This window comes from Falco cherrug, chromosome 6 (assembly GCF_023634085.1).
Source record: "Falco cherrug isolate bFalChe1 chromosome 6, bFalChe1.pri, whole genome shotgun sequence".
NCBI classification, from domain to species: domain Eukaryota; kingdom Metazoa; phylum Chordata; class Aves; order Falconiformes; family Falconidae; genus Falco; species Falco cherrug.
In genome coordinates this window covers 47,580,397-47,605,718 of record NC_073702.1, presented here as the reverse complement: position 1 = coordinate 47,605,718, position 25,322 = coordinate 47,580,397, and the positions used below count along the sequence as shown (strand labels likewise).

The window sequence follows — 25,322 nt, the reverse complement described above, 5'->3', positions numbered from 1 at the left end:
TCTGTCAGATCAAAGTAGATCATAACTACAAAATTAAGACAAAGTATTTGTCTTTCTGCATTGGCTTATGATCAGCTACTGATTACTAGCAGAAACTGAATGTGACTAAAAACTGAAATAAACTAACATGTGATAAAAATATTAATCCCTATGTGTACCTAAAACCCAATGGTCTTCAATACTCCAATCCAACACGAGAACATTTCTTAGTGCTGACACAAAATACCCGTGACTGACTTACCTTTTGAATGAATTTCTCAACACTCTGTACAACATGCTTGTAGAACTGGAAAATAAGATAGTATTTCAACAGAGAAAAAAAATCTGAAGATGCATACACTTATTCAAGTCATACAATATTGATAGTAAAACCAGAACTAGATACTTCAGTTGATTAATCAGCAATCCAATACCTACAGTTAAGTATGCTGTCTTCCTCAGAACATTTAACAGCATATAAAAAAAACTAATCTCAACTTTTCTTACCTTCTGAAGGCTTTTTACACTGGAATTTTTTTTAGTAACATGCACTTACATTATTCTCTTAGTTCTTGCTAAGTAACTGTTCCTTCAAAAACAGTTATTTCACTGTACATGACCAAAGATGTTTGCCTAATGCTACTCAGCATAACGCTTCTCTGTATTTAATTTATTTTCCAAGTGTTCACTTTAATAACCTAAAAAAATGAGTACATGAAGGCCTTGTAACTGAATACTTTTTCTTTAAAATTGGCCTTGGTTTTTTGTTGGTTTTTTTCTTTGAAATCTCACATATCATCACAATGGTGCTGTATCATCTCAATAACTGCTCTTCATAATTAAATGTTATTGAAATTATAAGAGTGGAAGTAGGATTTCCAAGTCAAATACATAATAAGTGATTTTGGTATAATTTAATTGTTTAATGTATATAACCATTTACTATCATTCACTACTTGTTGTTGTTCAATACAGGTTATTAGCATTCTCATTATACTGCAACATATACTTTAATTTACATAAACTTCTCCTATTTAAGGAAGCCAGTGAATTTCACTCTTCTGTCAACAAACTGCTCTCTCCAAATTACACAAAACAGCAACACAGATTTCATTATCTGAAAACATATCCACATTCTCAGTAGAGAAATGTAGCTAAGAGGAGCATAAGTTCATGGCTTTTTTGCTTTTACCATACTCTCTTCTTCACTGAGTTTCCATTTGTTTTGATGCTTAACACTAATGGCATACTTTCCTTCACTATTTTTCAGTGCTGTTTTCTGCTGCTCAACAATTATTTTTACTTTGTGGCAAGAAAAATCTTTAATTAGCTTACTAATGCCAAAACTTAAGAACAGTCTGTACCCAAGCAACATAAAAAATAAGATCTATGAACAGCAGCCATGAAAAAGGATGCTAGGAATTTATAAAAATAAAGTAAAACTTAAAACAACTGTATTGATCCAAAGGTATACATATCTTACTTTATTTGGAGGGGTGGGGTGAGGTAAAGAATTGCAGGTTTGTATTTATTCACCTGTTCTCAGGCAATACCAGTTTTTCTTTTTTAAACTGAGGGAAAATACCATCTTTCAAATCTGATTGCAGAGTCAAGGTGGTAGAATTCTCTCTCACATATGACAACCAGCAAATGAAAGTCACAAAACAAATCAAGCCTTCTGCTGCACTCCTGAAAATCCCATCACTATCACATTTGAGCGTAATTCAGAAATAACACACAATAAGGGAGGTGGCAAGTTCTGAAGCAAGTTAAGTTATTCAGCTATTTTGACACAGATGAGAAATGTAAAGGAAGTCAAAAGAAGTTAGCCAATTCCTTACCTTTATAGCCTTGATTGCTGCCTTGGTGATCTGTGTCATTTTAGCTTTAGAAATGGGTGGCTTATAATCATTTAGTGAGTACAACTGCCAAAAAAACAAACAAACAAACAAACTCCTCAAAAAACAGTTATCAGAAACATATTCTGCAGTTGTAAGCTGTATAAAATTACACTATTTTTCCACAATAAAATGCCACTTCTAATTTTCATCAATTTTAAATACATTTTACACCAGAAAATGCATCCCCATTTAAGAAAAAATAAAAAGGTCCAATAAAATACAATGTAAGATCCAAAATCCTTAAAAGATAGCAGGTTTTTTATTGCAATGGTTACTATTTACCTAGTTTTACTAGCACTAAATACAGCAGGCAACTGCAGGTTAAGGTTACACGGGAAATATGATATACAAATACAGTAGCTGTCATTAAGTTTTTCTTTCTAGGGCAAAAAAAATTAATATACTTGACTACTTTTATAAAGCATACCAGAAACTTAACCAAATACTTATTATATTCATCATCGTATGCCTGCTGAATCAAATCTTTTTATTTTCCATTAAATAAAAAAATCCAGCCCAGTGACAATGCATGTGACTTAAACCAGCAGATTTGGAAAAAAGTGTAATTTCCTTCATTCACTGTGTTAACTGATACAAATAATGTATCAAAAGTATTACAAATACTTAAGTAAAACACCAGCTGGGTTCTACATTTCAAACAGCTTTGTAACTTCACTAATATCTAACCACCAAAACAGCCACCCTACACAGAACAGGTAGCAGTGTTTTGCAAGATTCTTCTCCCATTACACAGTAATAACTTTCTTTCTATTAGTACATACATCTTCTAGCAAAAGCAATACAGCATGACAGACATTCATCAGAAGTTTGCTACACAGCAAGAGCAGTACATGAACATAGCTACAACTGATAGGTGGTAATTGGAAAAACTTCCTCCATGCCAAGTCAGAACTCCATCATCCAAGGCTATTTACTTGCTGTGAAAATCTCTGATTATTCACAATATATGGCTTTGAATACAATGCTGCTCTTTTCTCCTTAATGCAAAGTGTTAGCAGACAAGGGACTGTCTACTATTTGCTACTTTGATACATGAAAATACCAGATACAAAATGCCAAACCAGTTTTTAAGGATATTCTTAACTTACATTGTAAACAAAAATACAACACACAGGTCTAGAAGCACATCAGCTCAAAAATAGAGCCCTGATAATGAGAATGACCATCCAGAGACAATTTATTTCCTTCCTCGGGATAGGAAGAATTGGAAGTTCTTCCATAAAATGGTCACTGAAACAGAAAAAAAGCCAAAAGACTCCTCTCCTACTATACACCCTGACCTAGATTAATATGCATACACATATTAACAGTATCCTTAACTTCCTATAATTCATTCAGCTTTCAGAACACATAATTCCAAATTGTTTACATTTAACAAAGTAAAATGTAACAGTAAACAGATCACACAGTGGAACAGCTTAGAATAAAAATCTTAAATACAGATCACGCTCCCCAAGTTACTTACAATAATTTATTGCTCTGAAACTAACAAGGAGATATTATTCAGTGAGTTTCCAAGAGACAAGGATTTCCTCTCCCTGCAAACATGAGATGCTTTTTTTCTATCCTTTCCTATCAAAAAAAGTTCTAACTAAAACTTTGTATAGCTGTCAAAAGACAGAAATAAAAAAATTGGTTTTTTTCCAAGCATAAGTATCTATCTTCTCAGCTTGAAAGGATTTCCACTAAAACAGTGAGATTATAAGCAGTTCACATCTAGATATCCCAGCTTCTAAAACAATTCTAATTCTAGCTTCTAAAAAAAAAAAAAATCTAAACCAACTGTTACTACTTCTCACTAATGGTAATTGCTGTTGCAAAACATTCTGAATTACTACTTTTTGTTGTATAAGAAGCATGTCAATGTCCTTCTAGAATTCAAATGTATCAGTGCTCACCACCACCACAGGGGAGAGGGAGAAAACCAGGCAGAAGATCAAGTCTCCAATCAGTTTCTTCTCTGGTTTCCACTCAAAGTTCAGTTATCAACTTCCAGTTACTCACAGATGATTTACCAGGCTGTGGGTCACTCATCCTGGCTACTGGCTTGGCTGGATGATGTGCAACTACAACTAAACTGCTCTGTTTGCTCATGTCTGATTTTAGATTTACCAATATCCTCAAGTCCTTCTCCACAGGGCTGTTCTTCATCCACTCATCACCCAGCCTGTACTGATGCCAGTGATCAGTGATGACCCTGAGGTGCAGGAGGACCTTGCACTTGGCTTTGTTGAAGTTCATGCAGTTCATGTGGGCCAGCTCCCCAAGCCTGTCAGGGTCCCTCTGGATGGCATGCCTTCCCTCAAACATTACCAATGGCACCACTCAGCTTGGTGTCATCTGCAGACTTGTTGAGGGCACACTCATCATTAATAAAAATATTAAATAGTATTGGTGCCAATATGAACCCACAAGTGACAACACCTGTTACTGATCTCCACCTGGACACTGAGCCATTAACCGCAACTCTCTGGATGCTGCCATCCAGCCAACTCCTTATCCATTCAATAGCCCATCTATCAAGCCCATCTGCTTTACTGCTAGGCTGGCTAGAGAAGCAAGACTGTTGCTTCTCTACTAATGAAAACTTTTTTTTTTTGATGTAGCATACATGATTTTTACATTTTTACATTATACAGTGGGCATTTCAAGAAATCAGATATTCTTCAAACCTAGTTAAAGCAAAATAACTGCAATTTATTTGGGATTATAATATATGAAAATAAAGGAGTTAAAAATTTATATATTCTTTTTGGTTTTAAAACTTGTGCTTATATTGTAGCTCATTTTTCCTGTATGCTCTTTTGTACAAATGCTTAGTCAAAACATTTTGCTATAATTATTTCCTGATCATCTTTTTGTAAGGCACTCATGCTCACTAGCAGAAAGTAAGTGCTTGCCCTCACATAAACGAAGCCTTTAAACTAGGAAAAAATGGCAACTTGGCTAAACAGTAAAGTCAGGGAAATTATCTGAGGTAAACATTTCAGAAAATCAGAAGTTGTACCCAAAGGAGGGGAAGGAGCAGGCGGAAGTGACCATAAGCTCTAGCTGGTAACGCACATGTAAAAAATAAAGCAACCAAGTCTGAGAAACAAACAGGAAAAAGCATAAAAATCAGCCATTTTCAGAAAAGAGAAGAAATAGCAGATCTATTAAGAGTGCTCCTCCAAGACAGTCAGCAGGTAAAGGACTCGTAGGAGATAAACCTGTACAGAAAAAGAACCCTCCCTTTCTCTTTTTAGATCTACACACTGAGGAAAGACTGTGGAGACTTCCCATACCAGAATCCTCCTCAAATGTGTTTATACGAAGGTGAAGAACAAACAAGCTCACAATGTGAAAAATCATGAAGAGCTGCTAGAACTCAAGAGTAAAAGACCTAGTAGCTGTGAATCATGAATTCTCACTTGAAACAGTCTCAATCTTGCAGCTCTTAAGAGACAGGAAAAGCAACATGAATTTCTGACAAGTGTTCAAGGGGAGAATCAGATAACAATGGATCAGTTAGGTTCAATGTTTGTACCAGAAAAAAAATGTATAAATTACTGGAAAGAAAAGAGTAAGTGGGCAGTTAATTCCATGCACGTGTTGCAAGGAAAAGCAACATCTCAGTCTACCATCTTTTTCTGAAACACTCAATGAGCACACTGAGAAATCACTAATATAGTCCACCTGGACTACCAGAGACATTTACCAAAGATCTCTCACAAAAGGCTTCAAAGAAGCTAAGCTCTCCTAAACAGACTGAAGTAATTCTGACAGAAAGGCTCTCCTGAGCAAGACAAATAACCTGACCAATTACTCTTTAAAGACAGCCAGCAAACAATTTGAACAAACAGTCATTTTGTTTATAGTAGAGGGAAGTCCCAGTAGAGTTCCACTTGCGCTAGGGCCTGTGCAGTCAGGTATATTCTGGATATGACAGACAAAGACTATCAAAAGCTGCAGAGGAACATCGGTGACACAAACGAGTAATGAAAAGGTAGACAAATTCAGCATGAGTACACACAAAGTAGCAGACACTGGCTTTGAAGCTGACTAGTGCCATTCAGGAAAGGGATCTGCTGGTACATGAGACATTTCTTTGAAGGCATCAACTCAACAGTAAACCAGAAAAAATCTCAGTAGTAAATACAGCAAACACTTTTAGAACCACAACATCATTTAGGCAACTGTACAAACTAACCTACAGGGTACATTCAACTTCTTAATACTTCCGGAATTTCAGCTCCCCCCTCTGATCTTGAGGGCTGGCATGAAATACTTAGGGATAATGAAAAGTGTTTTCAAGTGAAGAACAAAGGTGACTAGGACTTCAGCCTGCAAACAGGATTACTAAAAAGTGATGGCAGATGTCAATATAATCTGAGTAGTGGAGATCTACTGGGAAGGATGGGACTGGAGGAGTGCACCAAATGAGATGAGCAGGGAATGAGTGAGAGCCAGGTGGTGGATACGGCTCCAGACTGCCCAGCATGGTCTTCCTCAGCCTGGGAGGGCAGCTCTGGCATGCTTTGGGGGGACCTGACTCACTCCCGAACTGTTATCACCAGCTTGTTAAGTCCATGACCAGACACCATAATGAAATACACCCACTCTTTTAAATAACTGTATAAAATACAGTTAGCTATCTCTATGCTAGTATAAAATGCAGCTCTCAGTTTAAAAGAAACTTACTAAAATGAAGTTTGAGCCTTATCACATCAGGCAGCTGCATTTTTTCCACAATGGAAATACAGTTCATTTAAGAGGGTCAAAAGTGAAGCACTGTAATCTTCAAGTGGCAGACAAAACCACAAGTTTCAGAGGTTTTGAAGCACACTAGTCACTTTTACAATACAAGCTGGAAGAAGAAAGCAAAAGAGCAGACACAGAAACCATTATGCAAACTTCAAAAACATGCTTTACAGCTGAGCTACCATATGATTCTATGAATTATGAAGAAAATCTGCCTAATTCCATTCACTAGCCATTTACCTGCTTTTCCGGATAAACATCAACTCATACCAAAACCCCTGCCCCAAAACACAAAAACTCATCACTATTTCTTTAAGCATCTGATCACTATTGATAGATACCTGACCAGCAATGAAACCTGTTTTCTGTAGTTATTTTCCTAAGTTCACAGTTGGAAGGACATGTATGGTGGAAGTATTTGCATTGTTTCTTGTGTGAAAAAACAGTAAGCATAGAAACTTGCTGTTGAAATCTCAGGCACTGCTATAGCGAGCACCACAGTTTGGAGTCCCTTTTTAAAACGTACACTAAGAGAATAAAAATTTCTTTCCAAACACTGCACATTATCACCAGTTGATGATACAAATACTTATCAAAATCTAATACAAAAACCACCTCAGACGTTGTTGGTTCAATTTATTTTTCCTATTCCCTTATTATTGATTTTGCACCACAAACGAAAAAGAATATGCTAACCTAAACAAATCCAATATTTATCTCCCAGCTATCCTAATACCTAAGGGGGAGAAACAGCCTCCCTGATACTTGCCCAAAAGAGCACTGCTGCAAAAGGCTATGTATTCACCAAAGAGTAATTCTGACACAAAGGCTCTCCTGAGCAAAGTCACCACAAACACATTTGGGAGAATAATGCTTCAGTCTTTAATAAATTGAAAGGTTAAACCCTGATTGAAAGAAACCTGTAAAAATCCATTACAAAATTATACAGAACTTTGTTTTGTACTGTCCATTCTTAAACTACAGCACATTGCTCAGAAGACTAAAAGGTGAGACACTCCCTCTCTAAAGGTAGATGGCATGACCAGACACAAATTTAACTGATCAGCAGAAAGAAAACACTTATCTGATCCTAAAGAAAACAAATTAGTAACTTCCTAAGAACACAAGTGTTAAAAAGGAACAAAGACTAAACTTCTGCAGAAGCTGATATTGGGGGGGGGGATGTGTGTGGTATGTGGAAAAGTAACACAGAGACAAGAGACAAGTCACAAGGAGTCTGTACTGGTAAGAGAAACCATTTCCAAACTGTTGGATCAGTTTTGGGAGGAAGGGGTGGGGGTGGGGACACAAAAAAATAACCCAACCCACAAGTGTTCTATAATCAAATTATGAAGAACATTAAATGCAGGCTTTGCATATGACCTTCTGGGAATAATTTTATTTTCCTCTAAGAAAAAGCATAAGAAAAGTTAAGAGAATACTTTCTAGTTACTGTAAAAAGTGTCAGTGACTTTTCCAGCTCGGTGCACTTAGTAGCACTCATTTGACTGCAATGTCAATGAAAATTTATTCTAGAAGTTTATTCTAGAAGGCTGCGGACAAGACTCTAAACTTTGTTTCCCAAGTATTCTAGATGATCAAATACACTTGGCTCCAAACACACTGCAAACACTGGAACCTACCAATGAACATTAATCTTACCAATCCATTTACAGCTACAGAAAATAACAGATCAATTTGCAGTGAATTTGTGTGGGGGAAGTTGTTTTACTGCTTTCCTGTACCATGATTCCATTCAGCCATGCCCTACGCACATCACCGTTTTGATAATTGGGGGGGGGGGGGGGGACGGGACGACACAATCAATAAGCCTTTGACAGAAGTATGAATGTTTGATTAAACACTGAATATAAATCACAGGAAATCCTTAAAGGGAAGGCTTGAATCCGAATGGCACTTCAGGGACAAAATGAGTCCACAAAAATATGCTTATCACCAAATCCTAATCTGTCTCAATGAAAGCAACTCCCAGGGTAATGATCTTGCACATGAAGAATCAGATGCCAGCCAAATGGCCATGCAAGCATGTAACAGTTTATTAGACAGATAGCACTGCAAGTCTTCAAGATGATCAAAGTAATAGGTAGTTTTAAGGGTGGATTTTTGTTCTGGTTTTATAAGAATATCTCAAACCCTGCTTTGTTACTGTCTGAATGTAAAAATAGTTTTTTCTAATTTGTAAGTTCTTACTCTTAACTCAACTGTACAGAACTGTAACAAGATATACACAGAGTATCAAACCTGCATTACATCTCCAAAATTATCAGTTAATTCCTCCCCATGTATCTTTAGTAGGTATAACAGCTAACCAATTCACGCCTCAAAAAACATCCCGATCCAACTGCGCTTCACTCCTCCAACTCGGCCTTGTGTCACACCAAGCATTCAGTAGCATGACTTACTACCACAGGAAGGTGAAAAACCCCAGTGTGGCAGCTTACATTGCTAACCAAGTCTATTGCTTAACAGGAATTTAAGTTGGAAAATTCTCAGTGGAGGACCTGAGACATAGAGACTCAGGTGCGCTCATGATCCTGACTCATACCCATTCCCTGGTGAGAGGAAGACCCTCTCACTATATAGACATGAAATATGCTATGTTCCTTTTCCAGTTCCTCCACATGTACACTCACTTTTTTTATTTACCCTCCACATCCGAAGACTCACCAAGTTTTGGTATGTTCTTGTCAAATTTCACCCAGCCCTAGTCAGCTTGGCCATTTCAAGTGACAGGATGTTGCCGAAACTCTCAAATTACCAAACTCTGATTTAGTGTTTAACTATGTGTTAAACAAATCTGTGCACAAAGTTTAGATCAAGCTGACCCTCTAAAGTCATCAAAACTGATGAATGAAAGGACTTCTAATCAAAAGAGTCAGCCTTGGGAAACAAAGAACAGATGGGGAAAACAACACCGTTATCTAAATTACGCAGAAAAAAGCCTCCAAGTGAGAAAGTTCTGGCTGCAAGAGAAGCCAAGCTGATAATGTGCTGCAATCCACAGAAAATTAGTTGAAAGTACCAGAAAGGTAACTCTGGTAACGGGAGATCACAGCCTCTAACTCAAAGAGCCCCCTCTGAAAAAGGACAAACCCCCACTTGGGGAGCATGCAGTTAGTAAAAAAACTTCAGCAGTGAAGACACCAATCTGAGGACGCCTACTAATTTGCATTAGCAGTGAGAAACTTGTAACCAATACTGTACATGAATGAAAATTAAAATTTAATGTACTGTGAATATGCTAGTACTCTATTGTATATAATGTATACACTCAAGTAACATGGTGTGCATGTTAGGAGGAAAAATCCCGCATGCACCCAGCGCTGCAATAAACCAATGATGGCTTTCTAAAGTAGCATTTGGTTTGAGGAGTTTTCCTGGTTATGATTTTCGGTAACAAGGAAGAAAAGGAAGTTTGACAACAACTCTTTCAAGCTTCCAGTCTAATCATGTCTCTGGGCTGAGCATTACCAAGGAGCAGCCACTCCCTGCTTGGCCCCCATGAGGAAGTGATGGTTCCTGGTTGCTACCAGGACTGCTTTTATCTGTACCTCTCTGGTTCCATGTTTTTAGATTGTTTTTATTCTTAACACCTTTCTATCTTTCTCATAATAATTAATTTTTACCTCCTCTTTTTTTCTGATCTTTCCTGTCCTGGTTTCAGCTGGGATAGAGTTATTTTTTTTCTTGGTAGCTGGTGCAGTGCTGGGTTCTCGATTTGGTGTGAAAACAATGTTGGTAACACACCGATGTTTTTAGTTGTTGCTAGGTGATATTTATACTGAGTCAAGGACTTTTTACTTTCTCAGGCCTTGCCAGTGAGAAGGCTGGAGAGGTGCAAGAAACTGGGAGGGGACACAGCCAGGGCAGCTGACCCAAACTAGCCAAAGGGATACGCCACACCATATGATGTCATGCTGTGCATATATAAGCTGAGGGAAGGAGGAGGAAGGGAGGGACAGCACTTGTCTTCCCCAAGAAACCATTATGCATGACGGAGCCCAGCTTTCCTGGGGATGGCTGAAGAACTGCCTGCCAATGGGAAGTGGTGAATGAATTCCTTGTTTTGCTTTGCTTGAGTGAGCAGCTTTTGCTTTACCTATTAAACTGTCTTCATTTCAACCCACAAGTTTTCTCACTTTTGCTCTTCCAACCCTCTCCCCCATCCCACTGTGGGGGGAGTGAGTGAGTAGCTGCATGGGGCTTAGTCACCGGCCAGGGTTAAACCATGACATTTCTCCTATGCCCGTTCTTACCTCCCCTTCTCTCTTCTTTGTGCTAGGGCACAGTAGAGAAAATATATTTTTTACTGATGCACAGCACTAATTCAGAGAAAACCAACAGAAACAGCATTCAGTACATGATATTTATGGAAGATAATATACAGTTGCCCTTTTAGTGATATTTTCTCTTAATATTATTCTAGCCACCAGCAGCTCAGTGATTCCTGAGCCTGCACTAACTGATCTTTCTATAAAATCTCTGAATTCCCTCCACATAGAGAATTCAAATTTATTTTTTGATGCATGTACATCTTTAGCATGCCCAACATCTTTGCAGAAGGTGCATAATTTAATCAAAATCTGTGCAAAAGAAACTCCTTTTTCTTGATTTGAACCTGTGCTCATTAGTGATACTGGATTTACAGAGCTTCTGCGTCGGAAAAAACATTGATTCACCTCTTCTGTATCCCCAGTACTACAGACCCTTATCTCATCATCTTCCAGTCATCTCTACTCTAGCCCAGAAAAGAGTATTAGTACAGACCTGTTGAACTGTTCTTTCCGCCCTTCTCTGTACATGCAGTTCTGCCAACAAGGCCTTGTGTGGTGCAAACTAGACCGCACATGACATAAGATAAAGAGGCACTGGCACTACAATGACTCTCTATTTCTTTCCTAATAATTTCCAGGATTCTGACTGCTATTTTGACTACTGCCGAACTTTTAACAGGCATTTACATTTCGGTTGCAAGATCTTATTAATTACCAAATAATATCATTTCAGTACCCATCACTGTGTACATAAAGCAAGGGTTGCCTTTTTCATACTCCCCAGCCTGCATTACCACATTTAATTTGACAACATGGCAGGGTGCCATCTAACAGTCAGTACAGCAATGTCCCTTTGCAGTCCTTCAGAGCTAGCTCTTCAGTACCAACATCCTGAATAACTTAATACTGTCAACATTTTTTCCTCATTATTCTACCCCTTTTCCACAGCATTTACGAATACATCAAAATGCACAGAGTCCCAGCACAAACCCATAAAAGATTCCACCATGAAGAAAGATAATTCATGTCTCCACAGAAACTTTTCCCCCCCATCTCCCCTTTTACTATCCATTATGTAAGGATGCACTTTCATCCTTAGTAGCATAGTTTCAAACTTTTGGGGATGGATCTTCTCAATTACTTTTTGGAAATCCTAGTAACACCAGCTGGTTCTTCCCTGTCCACATGTTTTCTAATTGTCTCAAAGAACTCTAGTGCATATATGACACATTATTTTCTTTCATAAAAGTCACACCAATTCTTCCTCATTTTATCATATCAAAACACAGTACTGCACCAGCTACTAAGAAGAAAATTAACTCTCCCCAAGCCAAAACCAGGACATCACCTGTGTATTGTTTCAAACAAATTCAAATTGTACTTACTTCTCATCACCTCCAATTGAGTTATCCTTTCTGTTCTTACACTGGTTAAAAATAAAACCAAACAAATGCCTTAAGACTGAGTTTTTAGTATCATATCCTAAGGCAAGTGTTTCTTTAACTTCCTCCATCATCAATCAATATTATCTAGAAATAGATGGGAAATTGACCTCACAGGGGCTTTGCATGCATTTACTGGACAATGGGAAAAGTGTCATTTCCCCATGCACCTCCTTCAGAATCAACAGGTTCCAAATGCAAAATTTACACAGATTTACTACATAAATGTATATTTAAGTATCATGTCCAAGAAAAGACCAGGCTATCAAATAAAGCCTATTATATTCACAATTCTGTGTCTTCCTCTATCTAATAAAACTACATGATTTGTACAGCAAAAAGCAATGACATTGAGCTAAGAAACTACATAAAAGGCAATATTCCAGTGTACATAAAAGTTAGGTTTAACAGCATTATTGAGACTCCCTTTCTTCAGCAGAACTTTTAATAAGCTACGTCCCATTTCCAAACTTGGCGGGGGGAGGGGGGGGGGCGGGGAAGGGCTTGCTCAAAGATCTAACAAGCTATTTAAAATATATGTTCAGAATGGGGGGAAAGGCAAAAGATCAGACTGACACTACAGATCAGGCACTGACTTTCTGTTCTGTATTTTTTCTTTAATTCTGTTAAGAAAAGTGGCCTTCAAAAAAGGATTAGTGAAAGCCTGGAAATTCATCAGCATATTTCAAAATGTGATTGTTTAGTAATGCCAACTAATTTTATCATTACAATCGTAATTCAAAAACGCTTTAAAAGTTAATTCTATTGTAAATAACTATAAAAAGTGCACTATTGCAAATAGCTGTAATTTACAAGGCAGTATACTACACAGTGCTAAGCTACAGTCTAAAGTCTCTCAAGAGAAGACCAGGCTGCACGCACATGAACTACATCTTTGAAAAGTCAGTCGCTTACAGTTACTGCTTCTCCATGGAAGGCAATGGCACACTGTATTCTGCAAAGCCCAACACTTAATTCCAAGATCTTTCACCACTTACTCAACAGGCAAGAGAGTCAGACAGCTTTTTCCCTAACAAAATGTTGAATGAAAATCAGACCACAGTACTAACTTTATTAAAATACAGCTGCATAAGTAATATATCCTTTTTCACACCTCTGGCCACATCTTACAAAGACAAGAGTGGCTAGGAAATAATTTTTCATATAAGACTAATTTTGCCACCAGAAGGCTTGAAAGCTATGAACACCTCTGGTCTCACGTGACCCAAAGGAACAGCAACTTCCAGCAACAACTTCCAGCAACTAAGAGAATAAACATTTTGATACTGATACTCTAGGACTCAGTCCAAATAATTACAAGATTATGACCAGAAGCATGTCAGGGATATCAATTACACATATCTCTACTGAATTATTATTACAGTTCTCCCTGGCTGCTACCAGGACACAACACTAACCAGACATCATATATAATAACAGATGTCTGCAATTTCCATGTTCAAAAGCCAAAACAAGTAACTAGAAGTCAAGCCTAATAGGTATTACCTTAAATTACATTAATTTATTTCACATTTCAACAGCATTAAAATAAATCAAATCCAACTGTATATATAGAAATAGTCACTGAATTGCTTACCAATATTTATATCACCACACTGCAAAGAACAAGAAGAGAGTATTGTCAGTTGTTGCTTTAAAAAAAAAGGACAGAATCAACAAATTTCTATTATGTTGCATTTTGCACACTCCTGAAATTTAACCTCTAGGAAAAGTTACTTAAATTACACGAGCACCCTCAGTGAATAGGATTTTTCCTTGATGCTGACTAGGATCTCCCAATCAGCACCTTGTTGCTCTCTGTGCTGCACAGAAATGTTAAAATATATACCAAAGATATGTAGGATGACCAGAATGGCAGGTGCTCCATTCAGCATAAGGTATTTCAGTTTGGAGGGAAAACAATGAAAAGTTCTTTCAGCAACCAACCAAGACAAGTTGCCAAAATCCAACACTGAAAAAAGCAAAGAAGAGAGGGTTGCAACTCAACAACTATCTTAATAAAATTGTTTTCAAACACTTGAAGTGCCTGACATATGGTTTAAATTAACAAATATAAAATGATTGTCACTATCCTTGATATCCCAGTCTATGACTTCCTTTTACTGTTGCAGTTAACTGATTTATAAAAAAATTAAAAACAGCCGAGAACATTCACATAAGAAGCTTACCCCCTCACACATCAGTTGTATTATATACCACTCATTACATATGTTTATGTTTAAAGAAGACATCTGAATATTCATCCTAACTGAATGTATAAGCAATTAAGTGAAATAGAATGCTAAGGTGATACAACAGTCTCTCCAGCCCATCACATTTCAGCACATGAAGTCAGGTGTTACCATCACAGTCTTTGCTCAGTCCATCTCCTATCCCTTTCATTTTGAGGAAGCACAATTCCAACTTTCAAATCTCCTGAACCTGAACAATTTGGGATGGAACGCCAAGATTGCATGTTAGTTTTCATATATTTGAGCCAAAAGGCACATTACAGTCTATTTACAATTTCCTCTAAACCCTCTTCATTACTACTTTCAATGAAAGCTTCTGAGTTCCATCGGTACAGCTGGCTTTGTACAAATAGACTACGAATGTAATACTGGAATTTAAAAAAATCACCTGGATTCAACTCTAGGCTCCTGAATTGCATACAACTATGGAATAGATGTTTACCTCTAGAACATACTTCTTTCGGTCCTAGCCCTTTAACAAGCCATAAAATAATTGCTCTTTTTCACTTCATAGTAACTTAGGATGTTCACTGCATGGAAACAGAAAGCTTAGAAAAAACTAAATAGACCATGTGAAATAGCTAGGCAAGACTGTGTGCTTTACCAGTGCTCAAACTCCCAACAACAGAAAAGAAAGACTGATGACAAATGATCCATATAATCTTTAAAAGTATATCACATGAGAAAAATCACAGGAAGTGAAATACGCTTGTTATATTGCTTCTTCTCTTATCATTCCTGCCATATGGCTAATTTCCATCATTAACACTTTATCATGATTTTATAGCTAATTCTAGATCACCAACAGGAAAATCGATCAGCTTCATAGACAACGTCAGTCTCTATAGATTTCCAGAGGTGAGCTTGGGGGCTGCCAACACTGGAGAAGTGCCTTTCACTCTTGTTGCATTACACTGGTTTGGTAAAATGTGGTGCATGCAGCATGGAGTTAAATGCCTTAGTAAAGTCTCAATACAATCACACCTCTACAATCATGAGAGATGAAATGTAGGGACAGATCCCAAACATTATGAAAATCAAAGACACGTATTTCTCTGCCAACTGTTTTTAGGGCTCACAAGAAAAGCTGCCCTGATTTCAAAATGTTTTCTCCTTAGATATGGTTTAAAATCCCCTGCATTCATAATGAAGCTTCATGATTTACAATTTGTTAAAAAATCATGGTTTATAGAGGGTTATATCCATATATCCAACCAATATATCAGTTATATAAATCCTTCTTTCCCATTCAGTGTTCCACTTTCCTGAAAATTAAGCAGCAGTTGCTACTACTGTGCATCCCATATCTGGTAATAAAGCTATGACACTCAACACATTATCTGAAACTGTAATTTAGAGCAGATTCAGAAAACAACATATTCCTTTTCATGTGAACCAGCTTTGTTTTGTTAATTTGCATAGAAGATTCAGTATTCTGAAAAACTTTAGTCTGATCAGATCTTTCCATAGGCTTCCAATGTTCTGGTTAACACATTACAAGTTCTTTGGACTTAACTGCTGGAATATCCAAAGACATTTACAAGCATGATCATTAATCTTTTTAACACTGCAATCACATCAATATAAAAATATTATAATTGTATTTTATTGATCATACTAATTTCTAAATTATTTGTCAAGAGACCTCTATACAGTCATGTCATGAGACCAAAATTTTTAAACCATTTTGCTCACCAAAGTGAGCAGCACTTTACAGTATTTTGTACTTCTTTAGAAGAAAAAAAAGTCACAGAATAATAGGAATGGAAAGGAAAGGATGCACATAATTAATTCTACTTCACTTTTTGAAAGTAACTAATAAATACTAAAAACGGGGGGGGGGGGGGGGGGAAGGGGGAAAAAAAAAAAGGAAACCCTCACCACAACTCCAAATGAACATTTGGAAACATTGAACCCTAGGCCAAACACCACAAAAAGATGAATCTTCTGAGATACCTTTCCCAAGAACGCATGCTAACTCAATTAAAAATTCCAATTCAAATATATAAGACAACTGTTCACTGCCTTGCATAAAACACCTTGTGCAGCTGTCATCTTATAAAGGAGTATTTACTCCAGTCTTTCAAAACTGTATGTTATAGATAGAACGTCACAATAAACAAGTTCAAGGCTACCAAAACAGGTGCCTCCAATATCTTAGTGGTTTTACTGCTCAGCAGCCATCCATACAAACCACCGTTCCTTGCTGCTACTACCTCTGGATCTCAGCTCTGCCCCTTCTGCTTTTACATGCTCTTTTGTGCCCTCATTGTAAACAGGAACCAGAGCGTACTCTGCCAACCTTCAAAACCCAGCAACAGCAAACACTGTAACAAAGGTGACAAGCCCTACCTTCCACATATGCATTTTATTATATTAAATGTGTGCATTATGTTTACATCAAAGCATCAGGAAAATGTTCATCAGCTACCTATATAATCACAAAGCTAGGAGAAAAGGTAACAATCTGGTATTATTCACTTGGAACCTCAAAAAACCCTAAAACCTAATACAATCAAAACCTACAGTAAAACCAGGCAACACCTGAAAAAAATGGGAAGAAAATTATAAAATTATTGTATATCCATAGGTGCCATTTTTGTACAAATGGTAGCTCACTTGCCAAAAGCCTAACAGCAACAGAGAGAAGGCTACTACAAGAAATACATATTTATGATGCAGATAAAGAGGTTCATGGTGGCAATGCAATCACTTCTTCCTCCAAATTTTAACAAATTCTACTTTTAAAAATGTCTCCTTCTGGTCAGTACAACTGGCAAGGACAGGTGAAGACAAGAACTAGCGCAGCAGCTGAAGATCCTCCTTTTCTCCTAAAGAACACGTACCCTACAGTGTAGAAACAGCTGCTGAATAAGGTTAATAAAATTATATAGTTCACTGCTGCTGCTGCTGCAGGTGCTCCCAGAGAAATACCGCATAAAAGTAGCTCCAAAGAAGCAAGGAAATGAAAGGAAAGAAATGCACAGGCAATTCATGAAAAGTTCTGATACAGGAACAAGGACTAATATTGAGTTCAAAGACAAGCTTGCTGAACTCTGGATACACACCTGAACAGACAATTACGAACTATTGTCCCAGGCCTCACAATGGAGTTACACCAATGGCTGCTGAGGCCAGGGACATGGGTTCTCAGCAAGGCTGAATCAACCACTCGGGATAAATTTCACAGTGGCTGTTCCCAGGTAGAACGATAGACCACTTTTACAGACACAAAAAAACAAAATTGGGCCTCTTCCCAAGTGAAAAAATTCCTTGCAAAAGTAATGAAGTGTCTAGACCGTATTTTAAGACCTGCTTTATCCCATACTTTTGTTCTGAATGTTTTTTTTTTTTCTGTTAGAAAGCCACTTCAATTACTAGACTCCACGTTCACAACTGCCACAGGAAAACAGACTGCTGATGGCAAACTCAATTAAGACCTGTTGAAATAATTTCAAGTACTTTGCCAAAGACTGCAGCCCCAGGCATGGTCTTAGTGAGTAGGCAAAAATTCAAAGGGTCTGAAGTCATAGGAGTTCAGAAGTGCGTTTGTTTTGAACTACAGAACAGTTCACTACTCTCATAGTAGTAGCAGAGTAGCAAGGAGGATCAATACTCATACTTCTAACTATCCAGTTACAACTCAAGACTGTTAGCAGAATCCAGAGATCTACATGACCTTCCCAGGCTTACAGGGATCTAATCTAGACCACAGTTTAAGAAGAAATTTAAAGCGCATATATTGAAGGAAAAAAAACAATCTATGACTGACTGTCCTACACTACTTCACAGAAGAAATGAGATCCTTGCCCAAGATATGCACAAAAAAGCCTCTAACATTTTGGGCTTTTAACAGACTTGCATGATCACATTTTTACAAAGCAAGAAGTCAAGATCCTGTGACTGGTGAAAGTCTAAGGTCAAAACAGTCTTTGAAAACGTTATATTAAAACTATAAATATTTATACTGCACACATGGAGATATTCAATCAGGTGAACATCAATTTAATATTTACTGTATCTTGAAGACAGAAAGACTTCCTTTCCCTATGTCCTTTTAACAAAAAGCAGATAGTGGAAAGCCAGCAAAGTTCAGCTCTTGCTGGGATGGAGTAAAATATTTACATTTCACTGATATTGCTCTTAATGTTCCTGAGAGCAAAAGGGAAATTAACAAATCCTTAGATATTTTGCTGTATTTTAGGGAATTCATACAGTTTATAAAGATTCAGTGTTTTCTCTGAGTAGCACTATGGGATTATAAAGCAAAATAAAACCTTTTTCACATCCACCCCAGAGGTTTAGAATGAAAAACAGAGACAACTTTTCAGATGTATGTGGGTCCACATGCATACGCAAATATCACTGAGTTAACTTTTTCTTCTGAAAAATAAGAATAGAGGTAAACCAAAAGCTTTCATCCTAGTTTGCTACAACAAAATTGATGGTTATCAAATAAAAAAGAAGAACACTTTAAATATATCATAGTTGCAAAAAATCCTTCAAAACAGCAGAGGATGTGAAAGAGGGCCGCACTTTTTTTATGACTAGTAACAGAAAAGAGGAAACAGACAAGTTTTCCCACTTTTTTCAGCAGCTAGGAAAAAAAAACTCTGCAGATGTTTCAGGTGCTTCAGACAACTGAAACGTGCAGCAGAATCTAAGAAAAATATCTCACCAGGGAGTAGCTTACACGCCCTTTCACTGTTCCTTATACATAACTGGTAGCACCACTACTTGCACTAATCAAAGCCCTGGCTCCTCATCTCAAAAAGCATCCTTTTTTTCACTCTCCCAAGCTATTCAGCATGCATCTCCATTTAGCATCTTCATGAGGCCTACTATTTAGCACTTTTTTTTTTTTAGCATCAACTGGCATTCTTTTGTGAAAAAGCCTCCTCAGCGACTCAGAATATGCCACTTAAATAGTCAAAATAAAGTATGTGATTTACATTTCTGTGCTTTTGTGCACCTATACTCCAATGCTCAGTAATTAAAGTGTGGATTATTTCCAAGGGTCACATTTCTGAAATTGTAGCCGACCTATTCCCCACTGCCACTTGAAACATATCTTCTGAAGAAACAACATGATAAAGGTGACTAACAGACAATGAAGTGCAAGTATATAGACAGCAGCACTGCCAGCAAATGATCAGTGACTTATGTCCCTACCACTGACAGATTTCAGAAGAACCAGTTAACCTAAAAGTAGCAAGGATCGCTTTATGTATCACTTATCATCTTACACGTCTCTCAACCATTCTGCATGCCAAAAGCTCACTGTGACTCTACTTTATGGTGAGCTATTCGAGGACAACCATTTTCATTGTCAGTAACAGCTGAACCCCAGCCTAGCAATGCTGTGGAAGTTTTAATTATGATTCTCACACCCTAGATGACATTTACATTAACAAGAGAAAAGACACAGAAACCCACATCACTCTAAGCAAACTGTAATCACTACCTTAATCTTACAGTGCTTTATGTGCATCTTCATCTTGAAACAGTTTTAAGATGGAATAGAGCATATTCCACATCTCCATAATGACATTTAGTTTTCCATTCAATTTGTTTATGAAAAGATTAGCACCCAACTGTACAGAAAAGAGGAATTATACTTTTTATACAAAACATGCTCAAATGAACACATCACTTCTGAAAAGAAACTGAAGACACATGACTCCGTCATTCCTGCCCTCCAAGGGAGAAACTCTGCCTTACTTTTTCCTTTTTTTTTTCCTAAACATAAATGATTGTTTTCACAACTGCCTTTCTCATGTCATAATATATTGTGTTGCCTGACAAATAGAAAATCTATTTTTCCACTAAATTTCAGCTCGAATTTGAAGCACGGGATGCTAAAACAACTATTGTTCATTAGACTCAACAATGTAAATACTACAACGAAATATGTTTTTTGATTTTGCTGGGTTTTTTTCTTAAGCTATCAAACTGCCCTAAGTAAGTTTTACTGTTGCTAACCTTCTAAATGGCTGTAGTTCAAGACTGCAGGTACCGGTCTCAGCAACTTATAAATTACAAGTATTTTTCAACTATTTGACTAAAGTGCGCATAACGAATGAACGAGATATTTTTGGTGTTTTTTGCAAACAAAAAACCCAGTAAGGGCAGCATCACAGACAACAAGACTTAACGAAGGTTGTACATGAAGAGATGTGTGCCTGTATGTGATTACAGATATTGAGAAACTTTAAGTGAATAGAAATGCTACATTTAATTGAACTAGATCAGTGAATTACTATTGCAGTTTTAAAAGAAATCAGCCTCTAAGCTGAATATGCCCTCTAAAACTTAAATCAATGTCCTTTCAAGATTCCTGTTACTCAATATTTAAAGATGCAGTTAATATGACTAAACAAAGTATTGCTTCAAAGATGCAGTTTATCTTGTACTTAGAACTAATCTGATACCTATTTCCCCTAAAATTAATTCCAGTCCTATGACTATTGACTTGTCTGTAAAACTATGCATATTTATTCTTTCATAATGAAAAAAAATTAAAAATAATTAAATTTGTTTCAGAATTAAAGCATCCAACGATCTCCTTTCACATTTGTCTGCATGTATTCTTCAAATTATAGTGGAAAATACTTTAGAAAAACAAAGCTTGCCACTGCAAAAAGGACAAGTATGGCAGGAAAACTCTAGGCAGTACAGCACCTGAAAAAAACTTCAGTAGCTGAAACCAATGTGAGAATGGCTAGATTTGAAGCTGACAGCAAGACTTTAACACTGAACTGACTATACAACAAGTAACTGAGTTTTAATTAAGTCTGCAATTAAAACATTACCATCTGAGTTCTGGAATTGTGACAGTACATGTCCTTGCCTCTAGTCCATTTCAATTCCTTTTTAACAAAATACATTTTAAAGAACGTGTAAAAAAATTGACAAATTCCAGTCATTTTCTTCTGTCAAGAACTGTTCTTGACTTTGATGTGTTTTCCAGAAAAAAACTCCGGGTCTGAACTGAGACCTGGAGGAAAATGATTCTGCAATGGTTAGCCTTCATGATGTCAACTGTAGCAAATTATAAACTGTGTGGTATAAAATATTGCCAATTACCTCAACAGTATATTAAGTCAGTTGTATAATAGTCTATTTTTCAGTTGCCGAGCAGTTTTAATCAAATAGTAAAATTATCAACCACAACATGAAAACAATACTGAATATGTTTGCTTTAGCAGTGTGATTATTTCTCATCTTTAAATTTATCTTTCCCAAGACTTTAAATGTTGGGGCTAATTTTACATATACAATTAGGTACAACACTGATAATGTCAGGTATCACTAGACAATGAAGAGCTTTCCGCAAGAGACAGAATTCTTTCTAGTAGTCAGAGTTCAAATAAAGTTGATTTTGTCCAATCGAATTAATGACAGGTTTATGTTAATCAATTCTCACTGTCATACAGCATAGCTATAATACAATGCTTATCTCACACGCACATTTGGAGTAAGCCATGCTACCTAGATGGACAGCTGCCTTTATTTTAGCTTCACTGCAGAATCCAAACATAACTCCTTCCTTTAAAAACTAACAAACAAACAAACAAAACCACACCAACCCCAGAAGTACCCAATCAGCAGACTTAAGTGTTTAAATGTATTTGGAATGTTCTTTCTAAAGTGTCATCCGGATTTCACCAGTAAGTTACATAAACTGTTGTAAAATTATTAACTGAATGCAAACTGCGTAAGTGAAAGCATGGTAAGTTTTTGCATAATTTAGTCTATCCCATCTGCCACTAAATTTAATTTACGTCTATTTTAAGCCAAAAATCTCTAGAACAGAACTCCTGACATCATTTCTGGAGGACAACACAACCTTAAAACATAACATAAACAAAGAAAAGGATTTTTAGAAGTGAAGTGCATATATTTTCTAAGTTAATTGACAGCATTTACATACAGCACAAACCAAATCTACTGACTTGTATACTTCAGCTACTTTAGATAATTATTGATCATTTCACAGTCCTAAAATGCAAAATGTGCATAGGTCAGTTAGACCTGAGACCATGATGGAAAGTTAAGTTAAAGTCAAATTCTGCGCTGGGTACAGAGGTGTTAAGAGTGGCCAGCAATGACATGCAGGATTCCCCAAACATATTAAGCTTTGTACCGTTCACTTTCAGGTTAAGAGGTTTAGTCATAGTACTTAAAACCTTTCTATCAGTGTAGCCCAGCATTCAAATGGAGACACAGGTTAAAAGAAAACTGAAAGAGAAGTCATAAAAACAAGTCTATTCATAGATGCTGTCTATTTATACCATAGGAGATAAGTTGATTAAAATGTCACTGCCTGATCTGCATTTTCTTTTCTGACAACCTGAAGTTTACTGGTTTTGAAGCATTTGGAAGATTTAAGGCATATTCTTCAAACTCTCCTCTTCAGTACAGTTCTCACCATTAGTCTCCAGAGTTGTTTATTTTTTTCAGTACTTATATCTGAGTGCTCAGAAAGTCAGCCAGAAGTTGTTTTCCAATTTGAATGCAAAGACTTTTGCTCACACATTGTAGGTAAATACAACGAGAAGGTTCTAATCTGCTTATGTTCTTCTGCTCTCGTGACTAGACCCTTCCTTTTCGCCGCTTAACAATACAGCACATAGGTTAATCAAATAAAAAAATAGGAGAAGAGTTTCTACTATTTGTTTTTTCTTCTAGTGGCCACAGTGTGATTTCTTCTGCTGAAAAATTCAACCTGCATAAAGTGCAACACCTAGAACCACACAGCAGTTAGTTTTTCAACTGCTCCTCAGTTACGAGAAAGTACCTGCCCTTTTTAAAAACCTACCTTATTGTGGCTTGTAGAAACAACACAGCACACTGTTCCACTACAAATCAAATTAACATTTTAAAAACCCAAACCACTACTGTATTACTTAAAATCATTAAAACTGTACTACTTCCCCACCGGGGGTAGCACGAGGGCAAGCTGGAGCTGCAACACCTGAGCAGTCTGTAGTATACTTGTAACCACAGCTGATACTTTCTACAGTTAACATGAATAAAGATGTATTTTTAACACATAGGGCTACTCTATAAAGAAAATAAACACCTATTTCCCTTGCTCTTACGTTAACTTCAAAAAATAAATGATACGAAGTCTCACAATCAAGAGGAAGAAATATGAGTCGCCACAAGAACTATCTTGCAATAAAATAAACATTAACTACTGGCACAAAAGAGAAGCCAGGTGCCGCATCAATACCTGACCCCGTCAGCACGTGTTTTGGGGTGCCGCTGCCCCACCTCAGCACAGTGCTTCGATGCAGGACCTGAGCTCAGGGCCGCATGCAGGGAACGTCTGCTTCCACCCTGACCATCGCGAAGGTACCATCCTCAAACACGGAGACGGGCCTCCAGGCCTTTGTATTCCCAGCCCCAGATTTAAAACGTAGCTCCACGAGGTGTTACAAGTGCGCGCTGCCCGGGCGGCCACACATGTCACAGGCGAGGAGGAGGAGAGAGGCGGGAAGCGCCAGGACCCGGCGGCCCGGCCGCCCCGCGCAGCCTCCTCCGGCCGCTGCGTGAAGTTGGTCGGGCATCACCGCCCCACCGCAGCCCGGAGGCCTCCTCCGCCTCGCGGCCTCCACCTCGGCCTCCCCGCGCCTGTCCCCTCGGATCCGCTCAGCCGCCCCCAGCCCCACGGCGGAAGCAGCGGTGTGGGGGGGCGCCTCCGCTACCCCTCCCCCCCGCCCCGTTTCCCAGGGCCGGCGGCAGCGGCCCGCTCCCGCCCGACACCGGGGGGAAGCCCCCGGGCCTCCGGCGAGAGCGCCCCCCACCCCCACTCCGCCGCGCCGGGGCCCCCCCGGTTCCCGCCCCCTCCCCGCGGCGAGGCGCGCGCAGCGGGAGCGGGGCAGGGAAGGCGCTGGGCCCCGGGACGCCGCCCGCTCCCCGACCCCGAGGGGAAGGCGCGGGGAGGGGGGTTACACACCTCGCTGTTAAAGGCTTTCACGGCCTCCATGTCGCGGCGGAGGCGGGAGCCGGGCGGCTTCTCTCCGCTGATGGCGGCCGGGCCGGGCCGCGGCCGGGAGGGGGGCTAGTCTCGGTCTGTGCGTGCGTGCGCGCCTCGCTCAGGGGCCGCCGGGCCTCCTCGCCATGGCGGGTGGCGCAGGGGGCGGGCGCGGAGGGACGGGGGCCCCGCTCGTTTCCGTCTCCTCCCGGCAGCGCGCGGCCTTCTCGCCCCGCTTCCCGCCCGGCGGCGCCGACGTCCCCTCCCCCGCTCGGCTCCGCTCGGCCGCGCCGGCAGGAGATGGAGGAACAACGCGCAGCGGCTGCGGCGCGGGCGCCAATATGGCGGACACACGGGGGCTCCTCGCAGCGCAGCTCCGAGAGGAGCCGAGAGCCGCGCAGGCCGCTACAGCGCCGCCTGCCGGGCAGCGCTCGCTCGCCCGCCCCGCGCCACAGCGGTGCTGCCGGGATGGCGGCCCGCCCCGCCCGGCGCCCGCCCCGGCCCTGCGGCCCGGCGTGCAGCGCGGGGCTACGGGACCGAGGCGTTGCACGTCACCGGGGCGAGCCCGGGCGCTCTGGGGCCGGCGTGTTGGCCGTTGCCGGCTGAAGGCGGATCCCCGGCGGGAGGCGACCGCCCGCCTTCTCGCACCTTGTCCGCAGGGCCTCACCTCCGGCAGGGCCCGCTGGGGAACAGCGTGCAGGCTTGAAGGA

At 39.2% G+C, this 25,322-nt stretch overlaps 1 protein-coding gene across 6 annotated transcripts in view; it reads right to left on the bottom strand.

The window, feature by feature from the left end:
• SCAF8 (SR-related CTD associated factor 8) overlaps window positions 1–25,000 on the bottom strand; it is a 167,120-nt gene extending 142,120 nt beyond the window's left edge. For 2 of the 6 annotated variants that reach the window (XM_055713807.1, XM_055713806.1), the window contains exons 1-3: window positions 24,595–25,000; window positions 1,821–1,904; window positions 242–286 (exon numbers count right to left, since the gene is read on the bottom strand). In XM_055713807.1, the coding sequence (XP_055569782.1) occupies window positions 242–286; window positions 1,821–1,904; window positions 24,595–24,624 (159 nt within the window). In that variant the 5' untranslated portion in view covers window positions 24,625–25,000. Of the gene's footprint in view, window positions 1–241; window positions 287–1,820; window positions 1,905–23,868; window positions 23,888–24,594 lie in introns of those variants that run through there. The other 4 variants (XM_055713805.1, XM_055713808.1, XM_055713810.1 and 1 more) reach the window with 3 other exon arrangements.
• Between the last annotated feature and the right edge of the window lie 322 nt (window positions 25,001–25,322).